Raw genomic sequence first — 17842 nt, 5'->3', positions numbered from 1 at the left:
GAGAGAGAGGAGGAAATCTAATGGCCTGTGAGAAAGATAGGTTATGAGAGAACGAGGGAAGAAAAAACAGCAGCTATACAGAGAGAGAGAGCGAGAGACAGGGAGAGAGAGGCCTCGCTGACGTTTCCCTGCTGCATATGCAGCTGATAGTATCTGGCAGGGCCTGGCTCTCTGGGGAGCCCTGTAATCTGTTCCATCAGCGTTTACTACCGAACAAATTAACTAAGACAAGCACCGCCGCCTGAGCCAGCAGAATTCTTCCATTAGGAAAATTATAAAGCTATTATGGGGAACAATTTGGTCCTTTATATAAACGACTCTCATTGGAGGGCTACAGGGCTTCCTTGAACTACACCAGGGGGGCTGGATGGAATACCCCAGGGGGCATTACCACTATTGATACCAATAGGAAAGAAAAATTGCACTCTTTAATCTCTCAAACGTTTCTCCTTGACAGCAGTGAGATTAAATGAAGAGTTTTTATTAAGTCTCTGAGAAGAAAAGACCCCAGGAAACTCACATGTGTCTTTTTTGGAGTTTCAGAAAAGACAGTCTCAAACTGTGCTCAGATACCAAAGACCTTAACATAAATTGAAATATTTCTGATTCTTTCAAAACCAATCATCTGCGCTGTTATATGCACATTAATTTTATAGCCCGCCCTATACTGTTTCTGAATGCCAGCAGTCTCATTTGTGTGAATTTTTATTTTCCCCAAGGAATTTTAGGAGAAACATCTGAGACAAAGTTGATACTTCACTGAAGTCGCTTCCTAAGCTTTGAAAGCGCAAATTTTTAGTGTATTACGATTTATATTTGCTGCAATTTTGTTTGCACAACCTGAAAAATTGCGCAAGATACGAATATATATCATGATTATTACATTCACAAATCAGTTCTGAAGTTGATATTTTGAATGCAACTCACTTAATCGTTTAAATAGTCAAAATTGTAAATCAAATAAACAGATTCTTTTCATTGAACCCCTTGATATCTGATTCACAGTTCAGAACGATTTTGGAAGCGTAATCTTTACTGTATTATGATTCATATTTCCTGTAATTTTGGCTGCACAAATCGCATTATGGTGTAGGACAAGAATATATATCATGATTATGGAGAGGTAATGTATATAAGCTACCCTTAATAGTGCTCGCATACCGTGCGTACATGTCACGTCAGTGCATTGTTAGGGTAAATGCATTATGTCACAATTTATTTCCGTCACAGTCTCGCTGCTTGTTTTAATAACAAGTCGTTTAGGAAGAGCAGAACCATATCCCACTTACATAGCATGACGTTTTTATCTAAAACATGTCCCATTGACCCAGAAACCAATGATCCACACCCGTCTCTAGGGATGGTATTTTAAAACCAGATTCGTCCCTGGAGATCAGCCCTCGTGCTTTTACCTTGCCAGACTAGCCGAACGACGCTCCGTCAGAGTGCTTTGCGGAGCCATGTGTCTTCCTATGTGGAAGGAGGAGGTGATAATAACAGAGGAGAGTAAAACTGGGGCGAGACTGTGGTGACTCAGCCCCCCAGTTGTTGTGTTGGAGGTTTGGGGAGTCTGGCGCACAGAGTTCCAGCCTAATTAAGTTGATTTGTTCCCAGCATCTGGCTCCCAGATGTCAGACGATATTCTTTAGCTCAGCTCCCTGCTGTTGAGAGGAGAGGAGTGGGACGGCAGGGACCGCAGACTGCTGACTTTTCATGAGGCCCATCGAGGGTGGGACTGCAGGGTGTTGTAGGTGACTGATGGATGCGGTGGCCAATCACGGTGTGTTTGTCGCAACTTTCTGTGCTTCTGATTGGTCCCTTTGAGTGAGTGGTTTATGGCTGAATTATGCCTGCAGGTGCATACCGAGCAGTATTGTCACACCTTATAAAACACGTGTTTTCTGCAAAATAGACGTGTTGTTTGGTGTGAAGCTACTTTCGTATTGTTTTTACAGCTTTTGGTCATGGCGGGTGCGACAGGTCTGAGGTCGATGACTGTGCTTGTGGACAAAAAAATTGGTATTGCCAACCTCATTATAGAGTGGTGCCAAGTAGTAATTTTGAAACAGTTGATCTGATTCACAGTTTGGGCTGAATGATTCATTTACAAATCAGTTGACATGTTCACAGCGTCTAAAATTGCGTACTGAGTAGGTACTGCATTTGAATTTACGTACACTCTACTAGTATGAATATGGGTAGTATGAAAAAAGTGCGGATGTACTACATCCACCATGTTGTTACTGTCACATGACCTACCATTGTCAGTTGCGTCGCTTCACTTCCATTCATAAATCCCCTCCCGTGCCCTTATGGGATTGTAAAGTGTCCATCTAATGCGCACTTGAGAATCTTGTAGTAGACTTTTCGCCTACTGTTTTTCGGATACTATGTATTCGGACATACTACTCTTTCGGCATACTCTTTTTCATATACTATATAGCAGGGAAGTATTCAATTTTGGATGCAGCGTTTGTATTCAACTAACTAAATTTAGCCCAAATTGTGAATTGAATCAACTGGTTCTTTTCAACAAATTAGTTGATTTGATTCACAATTCAAACTGAGCAATTCATTCACAAATATATTTTTAAGCTGACAATTTGAATCCAACTCACTGAATCATTTAGTGAATCAAATCAACTGGATCTTATCGATGCTTCATAATTGAAATAAAGCTTTCTTTTCCTTTCTCAAAATTCAGACTGAACAAATCATTCATGAATTGGTTAAGTTGACATTTTGAATCCAACTTGTTGAATTATTTTTGTTGACATTATAAATTGGATCAGCTGGTTCTTTTCAATGATCTTTAAATAATAAAAGAATTATAACTTTTACATATTTACCCTTTTCATCTGATTGTCATAGGAAAGACAAATTGGTTCTAAAAATCAGAAAACTGAAATGATTGCCAATTCTGTAAATTCAAGGTTGATATTTAGGCACTGCTCACTGATGTCATGTCATTTATTGACTAAAATCGTTGCTCTGGAACCTCACGTGAATCGTTTCCCTTGTCTGTCCTCAGAAAGAACTGGATGCCACCGCCACAGCCCTAGCCAACAGACAGGATGAAAGCGAGCAGTCCAGGAAAAAACTCATCGACCAAAGCCGCGAGTTCAAGAAGAATACTCCAGAGGTGAGCGAAAGTGAGAAATGGAGTGAGAGATGATTCTCCAAATGATAGGAAGCTCAAAGGTAGTGGAGCGAAGGGGAATTTGAGTGCCTAATTGTCATATGTCTGGACTGGCACTTCCTGGTCTCCTGGGTACATGTGAAGCACCATGTTTTGGCTTTTCATATCAGTTGATATTCTTCTTCTTGCAATCTACATTCATTTTTACTGCTTACATGATTTTAAATGTGCACCCTGTAGAGTTGCATTCTTGTTATTGCAATTGTTCCACTTGAGTTCTAGAGCACGGCCACGCTGTTAGATTACTTTTCGGATTTTGCACTTGTCTGAAACTCGGCATGGCCTCGTAAGAGAGGTCAGTGGCAGAGAAACCAGAGGATATTATGGTTTATCCATTTAGGGAATACTTGGTCTGCATGAATAGCGGCGAACGGTCGTGTCCAGACCATAGGGTTGTCTGTGAGGTCATGTTCCAGAGGAAAAACCGACGATGCATGTTAGCAAGACAGTAAGGATCAGTGATTCTTTATTTACTGAAAACCCTCTCTGATCTGATAGAGTTCTGAAACAAACATGCCCTGACAGTTGGAGAACATCACGACTATTGGATCAGGATAGTTATCAGATGTTTGTTCTGTTTAGAAACAGATTATTCTTAATGTGTGGATATGATGTTTATAGACTCTGTCTCTACTACAGACTCAAAATCTTGAATCTCATGGAGCGTTAGCTTTCTTTTACGTCAATGCATTGTTGAGTGACATTCGTGACGACGCATTTATCGATTGTGAGACTTTTATACTGAAATTTTATTTGTTAAAAAAAAAAAAAAAATCCAGATAGAATGTTTAACAAAAGCAATGGAATCTGTCCTTTTTTATGGCGGAATTAAGTAGGAAATCTGAAAATTGTATGAAATATCGCATTTTGTACAAATATCTTTTATATTATTTAGCCCTATGCAATTTTATTGAATACATTAATTGATTTAATAAAATTATATTATTCATATTAATTGTATTACTACTAATACTACTAGTAATGATAATAATGATACAATATGTAATATAATAAATTAAAAAACAGTATAAAATGTATAAAAATACAATATTATATACAAATGTTATACTAAATTCTGCATCTATTGACCATTTGTTCAGTCGTCTGAGGCTGTTTATTTATGTGCTTGCTGATTATTTGTCTTAAATTTAGTATTTTACAGTAGACAAAATTTTGTATCTAATGGGTCAGAACAGTGCCGGTCATCAGGATGTAGTAATTGCATCATTCAGTCATAATGAAGGTAAAGAAAGAAGAGAAAGAGACATCAGACAGCTGTCAGAAGACATCTAGAGTTCAAAATAACCCTGGGCTTTTCTTTTAGTCTTTGATTAATAATATCCTTATCAGCCTAAGAGTGCTTTTGTAAAGATTTCAGACAGGTGCCTCCAATCTTCCAAACGGCAAATCCGTATAATTCCTTACTGTATTTGGTTTTGAGAAGTCTCTGCCAACCCATCTGTGGTGTCGAGAACTCAAGGGCACCGCAGTGCTCCGGCCTACACTATCTTTGATCACGGTTGCCGTCGCCTCCTGCCCTCCTCCCTCTCGCTCCCTCTTTCCTGCCTCTCGTTTTGCGAATTCCTCACGAGTTACCACTCCCAGAGAGTGCCGATGAATAAATGGAAAATAAAAAACCTGTTTTGTCTCCGGAGCCTCAATAAATCAGTCCCCCTTTTCCATTTAAAATGTCCAGGGCTGCAATTTATGTCTGAGCTTAATAACCCGTTACTAAATTAATCGTGCTGGGGGTTTTGGCTGGGAGGCCACGCGTTCGGAGATTCTGTGAACCCTGTAAAAAGAAAAAAAAAAAAGGCCATCTGAGTACTTCTCTGCCCGGTACCCAAGGTGCAAGACATCAAGGGCCTCAGTCAGAGAGGTGGAAATTCTATCTCTGATGAGGGAAGTTGGAAAGTTACCTTAATGGCTGGACTGCTGGATGTGGAATTAATGTGCCATGGCTACCTTACTGTACCGTTTCTACTGACACAAGGCAAGCCATAATCTAACCTTGATGGTCTTTGTCGTATCAGCTGTTTTTAGCTGTTGAAGCTGTTTGTGCTTAATTTACTCGTAAATTTGCGTCAGGTTCCGCCAGTTAAGGGAACAAATCGCCCCAAAAATGAAAATTCTGTCATGTGATTGTCATGCAAAACTTTCTTTTGTGAATCACAAAAGGTGAAATTTTGCTGACTTTTTTTGATTTATTAAGTCAAGTGGGTAGTCCAAAACTACTTGTGTGCAAAATCATTAGCTTTTGCTCAGATGTTTATGTACTGATGGATGATGTTCATCACATAAGTTTTATGCATTCATCATTTTTGGGTCTATAATTCTAAAATGTATTTGTAAATGTGGTTTTAATATGGTAGAATTTAGTTTGCAATATCAAATTTTGTAAGTTTAATAGATTTTCATGGATTTAATTATATTTTAATAATAATGGTCATACAATATGTAATATAATAAAATGTATAATTGACAAATGTCATATTTAAATTTGCTATACGAAATATGTACGCTACATGCCAACCAAATGAACTGAACAAATTTTACTTTTCAAACAAATCTTTTTAATAAATCTCTGATCCACAGTATAATTATTTGTTCATGAATTGGACTGATTCAGTTCTTAAAATCAGCGTGAACCGGTAACCTACTTAACCTACAGTATTGTGATGTATTTTCTTAGTGAAATGGAAAAATACTGAATGAGTTAAATAGAGGGTGTGGCTTATATTTTCATGCTGGGAATTGATTGGCTCTAGAAAAGTAGGCTTTCCATTCAACAGTTTAAAGCAATGCTCTACCCAAGCAGTCAAACTGATGTCATGATCAGGTCATTGATTAAAGATTACGAAGGCAAAAAAAATAATTGTGGATTAACTTGCAATGATGAATTGTTTACCACAAGATTAGTTATGTGTGCTAACAAATAAAATAGGGCCAATTTTGATTTCATGCTGACTTTAAGTTCCACTCACTGACTCCAGCATTAACAGCCCACTTTAGGGGAATATTAGTGTGTGTGTATTTTGTTTTGTTTTGTTTTTTGGTTTGTTAGTCACGCAACACTCTAATGGCTTCAGAAGACTTGAAATATAGCACACAGGTTTTTTGAAATTTTTTTTACGATGCTTTGTGGTGCATTTGTGTACTTTTTGAAACTTGAAATCTCCAGTCCATATTCATTGTAAATGCACAGAATAGAGTGAGCAGTGTGTTATTTAAAATGCCGCCTTTTGTGAAAATCATACAGGTTTGGAATGACATGAGGAAATAATGACACAATTTTCACGTTTGGATGAACTGTGCGTTTAAAGTTTTCAAAACATGTCTGTATATATGTAGACAGATGAATTGCCATTTTTGTTTCTCTGTCTCTCCATATCCGTTTCCATTTTCAGTCTACTAATGTTCCACTGCTGTTGTGTAATTGTTATTGACTTGTTATTTATGTAGCTCCTTCATGGTTCTGCTTCGCCTCAGGATGCAGGTTGAAAAGTTTATTGTCCGCTATGTGATGTCAATGTGACAGATAGGGATTTGTTAGGATGACCCGTTATTTTCCAACCGATTACGTAACGTCTGTGTTTTGCTCGGCGTGCACCTGTGAAATAAATAATCCTAAGCAGCCGTTAAATTTGCCACAGATCACTTCATTTTGTCTTTTTTTTTTCGAACGCATAAATATTTAACCCAAACAACCACAGCATTTGGCCCTATTTTCGTTTAGCTTTCGCATGCTCATTTAGATGGAGTTTTAAATAGGATGTGATGGAGACTGAAAGAGACCAGTGTGTCGGCACTGAAATTATATTCAGAGCTGCCTGCATGATGGAAATATTTTCATAAGGTCATGTGCATTCCCTCCCCTCTAGCTCACATATTTTGAGTTTGTGCATTAGACACCATTGATAAAAATCAAATTTTTTGCATTTTTGCTGAGAGTGTTGCACCATATGCAAACACTATAACTTGAAGAGCGCATTTAAACTTTACGCTGAGTGTTTGATGATGAATGAACCACACAGATGGTAAAAGTGAACATACAAGGTGTTCTCAACCTCCGTAATGTGGCATTTTTTTGAGTTAAACAATATTCAATTACAAAAATGTAGGGTGGGACTTGATATTATATATAAAGATTTCATTAGATAGTGAAAAGTGGTCGGTCTCTATATGGCAGGTGGTTGGAGGATAGGGCTTGAAAATTCCTTTAAAGGAAAGTCGCAATAAAAGATTACTATTTATTTATTTTTTTAACTTTTGTGCACTGATGAAACATTCGTAAGATCAGAAATGTGTATTAAGAATTGAAATATGGTTAATTTTCATTGAATATACTGACTTTATTTGATGTTTTATATGATAAACAGCCTTGTGTGTCATTTACAATTAAATTGAGAATGTTTTACTAAGGAAGTTCAAGGAAGTTTATCTAAAATGGAATAAAATTCAAAGAAACTCATGTGACTGATATAAGTGTACTTTATAATAATTTTTTTTTTAAATAATTATATTTTTAGTATGAATAACTCATTAACATACACAAAATACTAAGATATTAAACATTACTTGATATTAATAAAATTCAGTATTTGAAAAAACACCCATATATATATATTTATTTATATATATTTTTTTTACATTTTTTAATTGTTTAATAAATTAACTTTCATTTAAAAAAAAAAAGTTATAATTATTATTTTTTTTTTTTAGAAATCCAATGCAAAAAAGTACATATCAGGGAATAAATAGTCATAATTAATTAAAAATAATTATTTTGTCGAAAAATGTATATTTTCTTTGAATTGAAATTTAGTAAATTCCTCTTTCTACCATTCCAATTCAACTTCCTGTGGGTTGTGAACAATACAGTCCAACTCATGAATTTAAAGAGCTAATTCTTAAATTCTGGCATTAATCTAGTGAGAAGTTCTATCATATTGTCTACTTGCGCATTGATATTTCATCTGCTGAATCTCAGCGTCAAAGGCCACTACAAAGAACATTGAGTCAGTTGAAGTAAAGTGTGTCTTTTTTTTTTTTTTTTTTTTTTTTGCTGTGTGTGCATCAGCCATTTTGATTTTTGCTCCTTCACTGGCTTTGATGTTGCCTTAAAGGGGACGGCTGGTTGGCCTCTGGACGTTGTGATGTTAGTGTCCAGAGATTTCATTGGCTGCCAGGGCTGGTCAGAGAGAGCTGTGAACTGAATGGGCCTGACAAAATGAATACAGTAATTAGGGCTGATCCACTGGCACGCCGCCCACACTGGCAGACTGGCGTCTTACACTGTTAATTATAGCCGTCCCGTTCGTAACACGACGTTAGGGTATTTACCAAAGACTGAATTTGTTACAGTGTATTTGTGTGTGCGTGTGTTTGTGTATCTCTGTGTGTAGAGGTAGTGAGAGAGAGAGCATTGTGTGACTAGCACACTGAAAAATGCCTTTGATGTTGACACTGTAATGGAGAGACGGGGGGCTGGGAGGCAGAATCCAGTGAGGTCTGGGGTCGACATATCCGGTTTATAGACCCGAGCCGTTTACTATATTCATACGTGACCGATGAAGTGTTTTCACAGCCAGTAGGAAAGAAAAATCATTGTGTTTCTTTATATATGTCAATTGTTTCTCCTAGACTGCAGTGAGATTACACGAGGAGACTTTTGTCTAATTTTTCCCCAATAATCTCACATGTGTCTCCATTACAGTTTCAGAAGATAACAATATAAACTGCGGAATAGCCATAATATGAAAGTCTGCAATCAAAAGTCAGAGATTTCAGTATGAACTTAAATATTTTTCATCACTGTTGTCTCATTTGTTTCTTCTTTTAATTTTGATAGAAATAACAGAAGTTGATACTTATTCAAAGTTGATAACGATACTTGATACTGAAATATAAAGCACTGAGAAGTGGTTCAACGGATCACAAAACTCACGGTTCGGATCATATCACTGTTATTAAGTCATGGATCGGATCATTTTTCGGATCAGCACAAATTTTTTTTTTTTAAATTTGGAGGTTGGGGGGGTAACTGCATTTATTACTTAGCCCACTTTAACTATTCCGATACCACAGAAACTACTAGCCTGACTAATACATTATTAAAAGCAACAGACTGTAAAAAGAACAAATACTGTACATCAGTTACAAGCATTGATAAATACAACAAAGTTACAAATAAAGTATTAATTTTAGTATACAAAAATGTAATAATTAAATGTAAAATAACACTGTTCACTGGATAAATTTAATCTTTGTTAAAGCTGTGTTTTGTTGTTTGATTTACATGACAGACAACAGCAGGTTTTTATAAGACCCCATGCACGCACACATCTGATAAATACACATCCGAATTCTCACCTCGTTCAATTAACATAACCGAATGTGTTTACGAGAATACTTGCAGAGAGGGTTATTTTGACTGACATAATGCGTCTATGTGTCCATCCAAGTGCATTGAGGATGCGAAAGAGAAATCAATTTGGAGTTTGCGAGCTATCTGAAACGCGCCTCTCTCTCTCTCTGTGTGCGCGCGAGCCTTGTATGTGCGTCTGTGCTCACCGATAACAGCGTGGCGTGCGATACCGAATTAAATCCTCTTTTGCCTCTTCTAGCACTGGAATGGTTTTATATCTATTTAATGTGTAAACTAGCAAGACAAAACACATGCAAATAATAACCTTTCACTCTATTGCGGTTAAACTTGCAATCGATCCTCGAATCACATGCGTGCCGAACCGCGGGGCTTGGTCCGTACGGATCAACAATGATCCGTTTAACCACTACTGAGAACCTCATGAAGTCTTTTGATCTATGAAAAAGTAATCGGTGAGCAATAGTTTCCCTGTGGGACGTTTGCACATGTTTAGTCTATCTTGGATCAACAGATCTTATTCAGGGTTTCAGTCATGTTTAATCATGCTCTTTCTCAATATTTTGTGTATATTAAACTTGGTTGCCATTTTTAAAACTGGAATTCTGGAATTGCGACTTAATACATTGCTTAAACGGCAATGTAAGAATAATCAGACTAAATATTGTTTGTTTAGAAGTAATATGTAATATATACATAATATTTAATTAATTAAAATACTATGTTGTTTTTATTATAGACTCCCATTCAAAAGTTTGGTGTGAGTAATTATCACCTTTACTCATCAAGGATGCATTAAATTGGTCAAAAGTGTCAGTAAAGACATTTTTAAAAGATTTGTATTTTAAATATATGCTGTTCTTTTGAACTTTCTATTGATCAAAGAATCTTAATAATGTATCACGGTTTCCACATACTCCAATATTAAGCAGCACAACTGTTTTCAACATTGATAATGTTAAGAAATGTTTCTTGAGCAGCAAATCAGCATGATTTCTGAAGGATCGTGTGACACTGATGACTGGACTAATAATGCTGAAAATTCAGCTAAAATAGAAAATTTGAAAATACTATTTCAAAATATTACTGTTTTTACTGTATTTTTTAAATGCAGCCTTGGTCCGAATAAAAGACTACTTTCAAAAACTTTCAAACACAAAATCTTACTGATCCCAAACTTTTGAACGATAGTGTGTATATACAGTGCCATAATGTTCATAATGGACATTGCAACTAGTTTTATTGGATAATTTTTTGAATGTTTGTTATATATATTTGAATGAGATAACATTCTCCATTTTCATAAAAAAAAATGCTCAAAGTTCTTCTGTGTCCTGTCAGAAGTGATTTGCTTTTACATGGTATCCTTGAAGAGGGGCTGACCTACTAAAGGCTTGTGTGGGAGAGACGGGTCAGGGATATCTGTCTCTCTGCATAGCCTTCAGGTTCATGGTGGGGTTTTAGCATTAGTGGCAATACATCTCCTCCTGACAGAATAGTAGAGCTGAGTCAAGGGAAGAAAAGATGAGTAAAAAAAGTAAAATAAACTTCAGATCTGTTGATGGTTTCTTTCCGCGCCCTTCCCCCTCCTTGTGTTTTTCTGTGAGGTTGAGAGCACTTGTTTAATGTACTGGTTCATTATATTTGTGCCTGTAGGATTTGATCCATCTGCTCCGCCAAAGTGGGAACGAGACTGGAGTGGAACTGATGGGGCTTGACTGTGTGCCACTTCCTGTCTTTCTCAGCTGACTTGATTGGCTGTTCCTCAGAGCTTCCTGTCTGATAGTCACCACTGGACTTTGCTGAGCGTTATACATTTGGATATTGTGTCTGTTATGAATCACGCTGCCCCACATTTAAAAGCGAGTCGACTTTAATTTTGCTTAGATCACTGTTGGTCGTGCTTGATTGGTAGTTTTTGAAATGAATGCTGATTCCTTCATAATTTTATCATATTTAGTGTTCATGGTCAGTCTAGTTTATCATCACCCATCTGGTGACTTTATTACTGATATGAAATATTCAAAAATGAGCCAATTTCTGTGACGTCATAAGGATTCATTTATTTTCCCATCAGAATGCATCACTGAGCATGTGTGAGTACACTAACCTGACACTGAGCACTCTTGAGTCTGTTGGAAGATGCATGACTGGAGCTGAATATAATTTTTCCACCTTGTTTAGAATCCCTTTGTGCTGAGATATTGCACTGGGTCATTAGAGCCGACAGGAATGGGACAAGGAATGGGAATAGGAGCCGGAATGGGAACCCTCCCTCTGGAGTTCTGGGGGTTCGTCCGTCCCTGAGCTGCCTGGAGAAGAGTAATCTGTCTTCTCGAGGCGGCCTAGCCGACAACAGATTGGTCACGTTAGCCGAGCCTTTTGCAACCCCCAGCGATCCTTTCAAAACCCTGCAATCTACAGCCCTGTGGTCAGAAATCAAGCCTTAAAGGGATAGTTCACACAAAAATAAAACTTTTGTGATCATTTACACACCCTTGTGTCATTCCAAACCTGTATGATTTTCATTTGTTGCCCATATAATGGAAGTTAATGGGGTCCGAAACAACATTAAGCCCCATTGACTTTCATTATATGGATTAAAAAACAAACCTTTTTTTTTTTTTTTTTTTTTAAATGACAGATAGCACTTTGAATTCATTGTGAAATTTTGAAGTAGAAAATCTGATAGTATTTTTCTTACCTACTTCAATAATCTTTGTTTTATTTTTTTAATTTACAGTACATGAGGGTGTGTAAAAGATAATAGAATTTTCATTTTTATGTGAACTATCAATTTAAATCCCATAATGTCCCCAAGACTGGGAGGATCTCGGATCAGAGCCCGGATATATCCAGAATCTAAATTCCCCTGTCCATTTTATTACGCTTAGTAAGCAGTTAAATGCATATAGTCTCAAATTTGTTTGACATGCACAGTGCCTAAAGCCTTTTTTCTCCATCTGCCTTCTTAATGTCATTTTGTGATGTTTGATATTAGAAAATATTAGATTACAATCGTCATCGTATATGTCATTTACCTTTCTTTTTTTTTAAAACCATATAATTCTTACTCTGTTTAGCCTGTTTATGAAAGAACCTTTATATATTGTTCACATGAGTGAATAATTATGTTCTTTGTCCTTAAATACAAAGAAAACATCTACTATTGTTTGTAGAGCGAAAAAGAATACGCATATTCTTAGAAAACGAGTACTTATTGTTTAGTGCCAAAGAACACTTATACTCTTTGTTTGGGTTTTTTGCGCAACCTTATTCTGCCTGAACAACATATTATTGTGTCAGTGAACGCGAGTGTGTGCGTGTGTTTGTTTGTGTGTTTTAGCGTCTGCAAGCACCCGATAACCCACACACTCATCTTCATCTCCTTGGGTGGGCAGTGTACCGGCCTTGGGAGTGTGATCAGATTTCATGCTGTGCTCCATCATTCCCGAGCAAACGGCTGCGCTGTCAGACGCACTCGGATGCACGCTGAAACACGCACACTTAAACGCATATGCTCTACACACTCGTAAAGACGCTCTTCGTGTGTATAAGCGCACAGACAGGCATGCACACATGCACAGACGCCATTAACCCTAGATCCACTTACCGCTTTTCAACACTAGGCTTGCCTGTCCTGTGCTTTTCAGCGCCGCTGAACCTCCGGAAGCCCGTCCTCTGAAGGGCCCCAGTCTCAATCACCTGGTCCCCAGTGTTAGATGTCCTAACAGAGACCTACTTTTACTGATTAATGTACCTCGGAGGTCTTTGTCTGACTTGGGTTACCGATTCTTAAAGTAAACGCGCACACACACCTGCACAGCGTCCTTTCAACAGTCCTAAATAGGGCTGGGCATTGACACAAATTTCATGATTCAATTAGATTTAGATTCACAAGCTTGCAATTTGATTCAAATATGATTACAGTTCAATTCGATATTCAAAATTTTGTCAAGGAAAAAAAAAGTCTCTACTAATGCTGTAAACTAGAGGTCTGCACGGGATTGATTTTTATATCCCGCTCCCGTGAGATTATGTACCACTTCGCCAAAAATGTTAGATTTTATCCTGCTCCAGTCCGAACCTTTCACATTTTGTCCTGTTCCTACCCGCAAAAGCCTGTAGGAAGAGGTCTACACTGATTTTTCAGTCCCGGTCTGGTTAGATTCTATCTCGTTCTGCTGTCTATAGGCTATTTTTTTTTTTTTTTACAATTTCCAGGTATCTTCCCTCCCGCATCCACACTCAGCAATTCAAAACTTGTCCCGCGTTGCACTCTTTTGTTTTGGAATGCGGAAACTCTACTGTAAACTATACATGGAACTCTGTCAGTTGCTACATTACTAATATTAAAGGTTAAAATGAACTGATTTGTATACAACATTACACATAGGAATATTTTATAATCATAATGTTCTAATAATAACAATTTTTAATGACGTAATTGTTTCTACTCCAATTCGGTTTTCTGAAATATAAACATTTAAATGGTGGCTGTCATAAAGTTTTTATCTTAAATAATGATGAACAGGTTAAGTAAAAATATTATGTATATGTAATAGTGTACATATTTAGTTAAATACTCTTTTCTAAAGTTTATTTTTTTTTTAGCAGACTAATGAGTTTTTGGTCATTGAATGACTTTTGAGGTAAATGTAGCATATGGATTTCGGAAAGTTGTGCTGTATCTTTCAACATACCTTCCGATGTTCATTCATGTTTATTTTGTACTATAACTTGTAGTAAAGAGGAAGAATTGGTCATTTCATGTGCACTTTGTGTTGCCGCTTTGTTTGAACGTAAGCGGCTACAGAAAATCTATCACCACGTTAAAGCCCCCAGTATTCTTATGGCGAAGTTCTTTTTTGTTCTTCATTTAGGGGTAAAACGAAGTTCAAAATACGCAACCAGCGATATATGATGCCGCCCACACTGCTGAGAGCGATGGTTAGATTAACATGTAAATATGTGCGCAAAGTTCTACGATTTCACTTGAAGTATATCGGGACACCAATACAGCATTTTATTTTATACAGTATGGTAATAAAATGGCTTGAAAAAGACTTTTTCATATAGAAAAGTAACAAAGCACAAAGCTTATCGCGGTTATTGGATGGGAGGCATGCTACAAAGTTTGATTCATCAGCTGAAAACAGCATAGACTGCAAGATTGATTCTTCTGATTTAAGAATCAATATCATTATCAAGAAATCGATATTTTTAACCCAGCCCATTTTGGTGTGACATAAGAGATCTGGCATATCATCCTTTCCTAGGCCCATTAAATCTTACCCCGTTTTAGTAGTTTGCTTTGCATGGGATATTTTAAGCACTCACAGCCAGGGCCGCCTGACTAAGGCAACAATCATTCCTGTCATCTCTTTATTTGGGTGTGGCTGCCATATTTTCACCCGTGCTGAGTGACAATGCCCAAAGCGTGCTCGGATGTATGCATGCGGCTGCCCTGTTCCTTCACCCACCCTGTCCTGTGCCCGGGTCTCTGCCCATCACTCCATCTGCCACCTGCGGTTGGAGGTGCCAAGGCTACAGACCATTAGCACAGAGCAGTTCTGTATTTATAGCGCTTAACAGGCATGACTCAACAGCATCACTGTTTGCTTTTAGCTGTAATGGAATCTGCGCTTTGCCGAACACAGAAAACCCATTATTGTGTATGATAATATTGTTTCTGTCGATGGGCGAACCGGGACTGAAATTTCCACTGGACCGCTTGCACCTGCAGAAACCTTGTTTATAGTGAGAGAGAAATGGGCAGGCGAAGGTGTAAGTTAGTGTGGTGTGGTGTTTTTTTTTTTTTTTTTTTTATTTTCTTCAGTGTGGAGCATTGACTGATGTCATGCCGGCCATGTGACTCTGCTCTCGGAGATGAGGTAATGGCTGTTGACGTTTACAGCTCCCCCTAATGAAAGACTGTGTAAAGTGTGATGGTTGTAACGGGACGTAAAACCAGCTAGTAAACCTCTAATGTCACGCAGGACTACATGACATAGACTCTCAGATTTGATCCTTTTCAGATGCTTTCCAGATGATTTTTTTTTTCCTGAATCACAGTTGTGTGGATGTGTTTTTGACGCAGTTTTGTTTAAATTGCCGAACGTGTAATAATACATAAACAATACATATTTTGTTTACCACTTCAGGAACTTTTGCGTTAGACTGTTTACAGAAAACAGAAAACTCTGTAAATTTATTAAAAAGGAAAAACTGAAATAAGTACATTGCATAAGTATTCAAACCCAGTAACTCAGTACTTAGTTAAAGCACATTTACAGCCTCTTTTAGGTATGATGTGACGCATCTGCATTTGGTGATTTTCTGCAATTCTTCTCCTCAGATCCTCTTGCATTGTCTTAGCTGTGTGCTTAGGGTCATTGTCCTGTTGGAAGGTGAGCCTTCTGCCCAGTCCAAGGTTCTGAATGCTCTGGACTAGGTTTTCATTAAGGCTAACTCAATATTTTGCTGCGTTGTGCTTCCTTCTACTCTGATGAGTTGCCCAGTCCCTTCCGCTGAAGAACACCCCCACAGCATGATGCTGCTACCACCACACTTTACTGTTGGGATGGTATTGTGCAGTTGATAAGCAGTGCATGGTTTCCTCCATACATGATGCTTGGAACTGAGGTTCATCAGACCAGAGAATATTGCTTCTCACAGACTGAGAGAGTCCTTTAGGTGCTTTTTTGCAAACAAGTTTTCCATGTGTCTTCACTGAGGAGAGGCTTGAGTCTGGCCACTCTGCCATAAAACCCAGAACGGTGGAGTGTTGCAGTGGTTTGTCCTTCTAAAAGTTTCTCCCATCTCCATATATGATCATGGAGCTCAACTAGAGTGACCATCAGCTTCTTGGTCGCCACTCTAACCAAGGCCCTTTTCCATAAATTGCTCAGTTTGGCCTGGAGGCCAGCTCTAGGAAGAGTCCTGGTTGTGCCAAACTTCTTCCAATAAGGATTATGGAGGCAACATGCTTCTTTTTTTTTTTTTGAATGCTACATTTTATGAATAAATATTTACAGAATGTTAATACATATTTACTTTTTTAATTTTTTTAATTTTTTATAAATATATAAAATGTCTTAAATTCTATATGTAACATAATCTATATAATTTATTTACGGTTATGTTTGTGTTTGTCTACTGATGTGTCTGCAAGTGTATGGCAATTGTTAGTGTGTGACTGCACTGGGCCTCCCCCTTGCCAGTGTCCTCTGTTTCCCATTCCAGCCCTGATGAGTCAGAGTCTGTGAATGCAGCCGAGCGTACAGCAGCACAGTGACGTTAATGTGTTTACGCTCTGTGTGCTCCCTCTGCTACAGTGGGGCGCGCTGACCTCCACATACAGGCACAGTCTCAATTTTTCAAGTACACATAGTCTCTCCTCCTCAAATCAGACACAGTTTCTCCTTTACAAGCACAGTCTGTTCTTTATATGCTAACACAGTCTCTTTTACAAGCTAACACTGTCTCTCCTTGAAAAAATGAACACGCGTTCTTCTCTTCAAACAGATACAGTCTGTATATTACAAGCTAATATCTATTTTAAAGGCTAGCACATTTTCTTCTTTTTAAACTATCATATAGGCTGTCCTCTTCAAATAGAAACAGTTTCTCCTTTTAAAGCTTACACAGTCTACTTCAGATGCCAACAGTTTTTGTTTTAACTTGTTAACTTGTTTTAACAGTTTTTTGTTGTTGAAACATACAGTCTCTCGTCACAAGCTAACAGTTTCTCATTTAGGGCTGCACAATTCTTTTTTTCTTGGACGAAAATTGTGATTTAACTGTTTGCTGTGCTTGTTTGTAGGGCTGCACTATTTGGAGAAAAAATGTGATTATATATCAGTATAAAAATAATAATGAATAGTAAATAATAATGATTATTATTATATATATATATATATATATATATATATATATATATATATATATATATATATATATCATTATTGTATAATACACTCTAAAAACTCCTGGGTTATTTCTTTAACCCATTTTCTGGGTTATTTGTGTTGGGTTAAAACTGTGGGTTATTTTTGACCCAGGAGTTTTTAGTGTGTATTATTATTATTACAAAATAAAAATGCTCAAAACAAAAAAAAATGTCATATTTCACTATATATTATTATTATTTTTTATTAGAGTAAAACTGTAAAATTGCAATACTAATATTGATGGCTGTTTTTTCCCCTTCATTTTCAAATGTTAAACAGTCAAGCCTTTTTTTTTAGGCGGAAAAA

General features: G+C 37.3%; 1 protein-coding gene across 14 annotated transcripts in view; it reads left to right on the top strand.

Annotated features, from left to right (window-relative positions):
* Window positions 1-17842, top strand: part of cux1a (cut-like homeobox 1a) — a 145588-nt gene that overhangs the window by 37417 nt on the left and 90329 nt on the right. For 13 of the 14 annotated variants that reach the window (XM_048180814.1, XM_048180809.1, XM_048180810.1 and 10 more), the window contains exon 2: window positions 3032-3142. The exons of the other annotated variant lie outside the window; for it this stretch is intronic. In XM_048180814.1, coding sequence (XP_048036771.1) covers window positions 3032-3142 — 111 coding nt within the window. The remainder of the gene's footprint in view (window positions 1-3031; window positions 3143-17842) is intronic. 14 annotated transcript variants of the gene reach the window in all.

Source organism: Megalobrama amblycephala, linkage group LG2, assembly GCF_018812025.1.
Source record: "Megalobrama amblycephala isolate DHTTF-2021 linkage group LG2, ASM1881202v1, whole genome shotgun sequence".
NCBI classification, from domain to species: domain Eukaryota; kingdom Metazoa; phylum Chordata; class Actinopteri; order Cypriniformes; family Xenocyprididae; genus Megalobrama; species Megalobrama amblycephala.
This window is presented reverse-complemented; position numbering and strand designations above follow the sequence as displayed.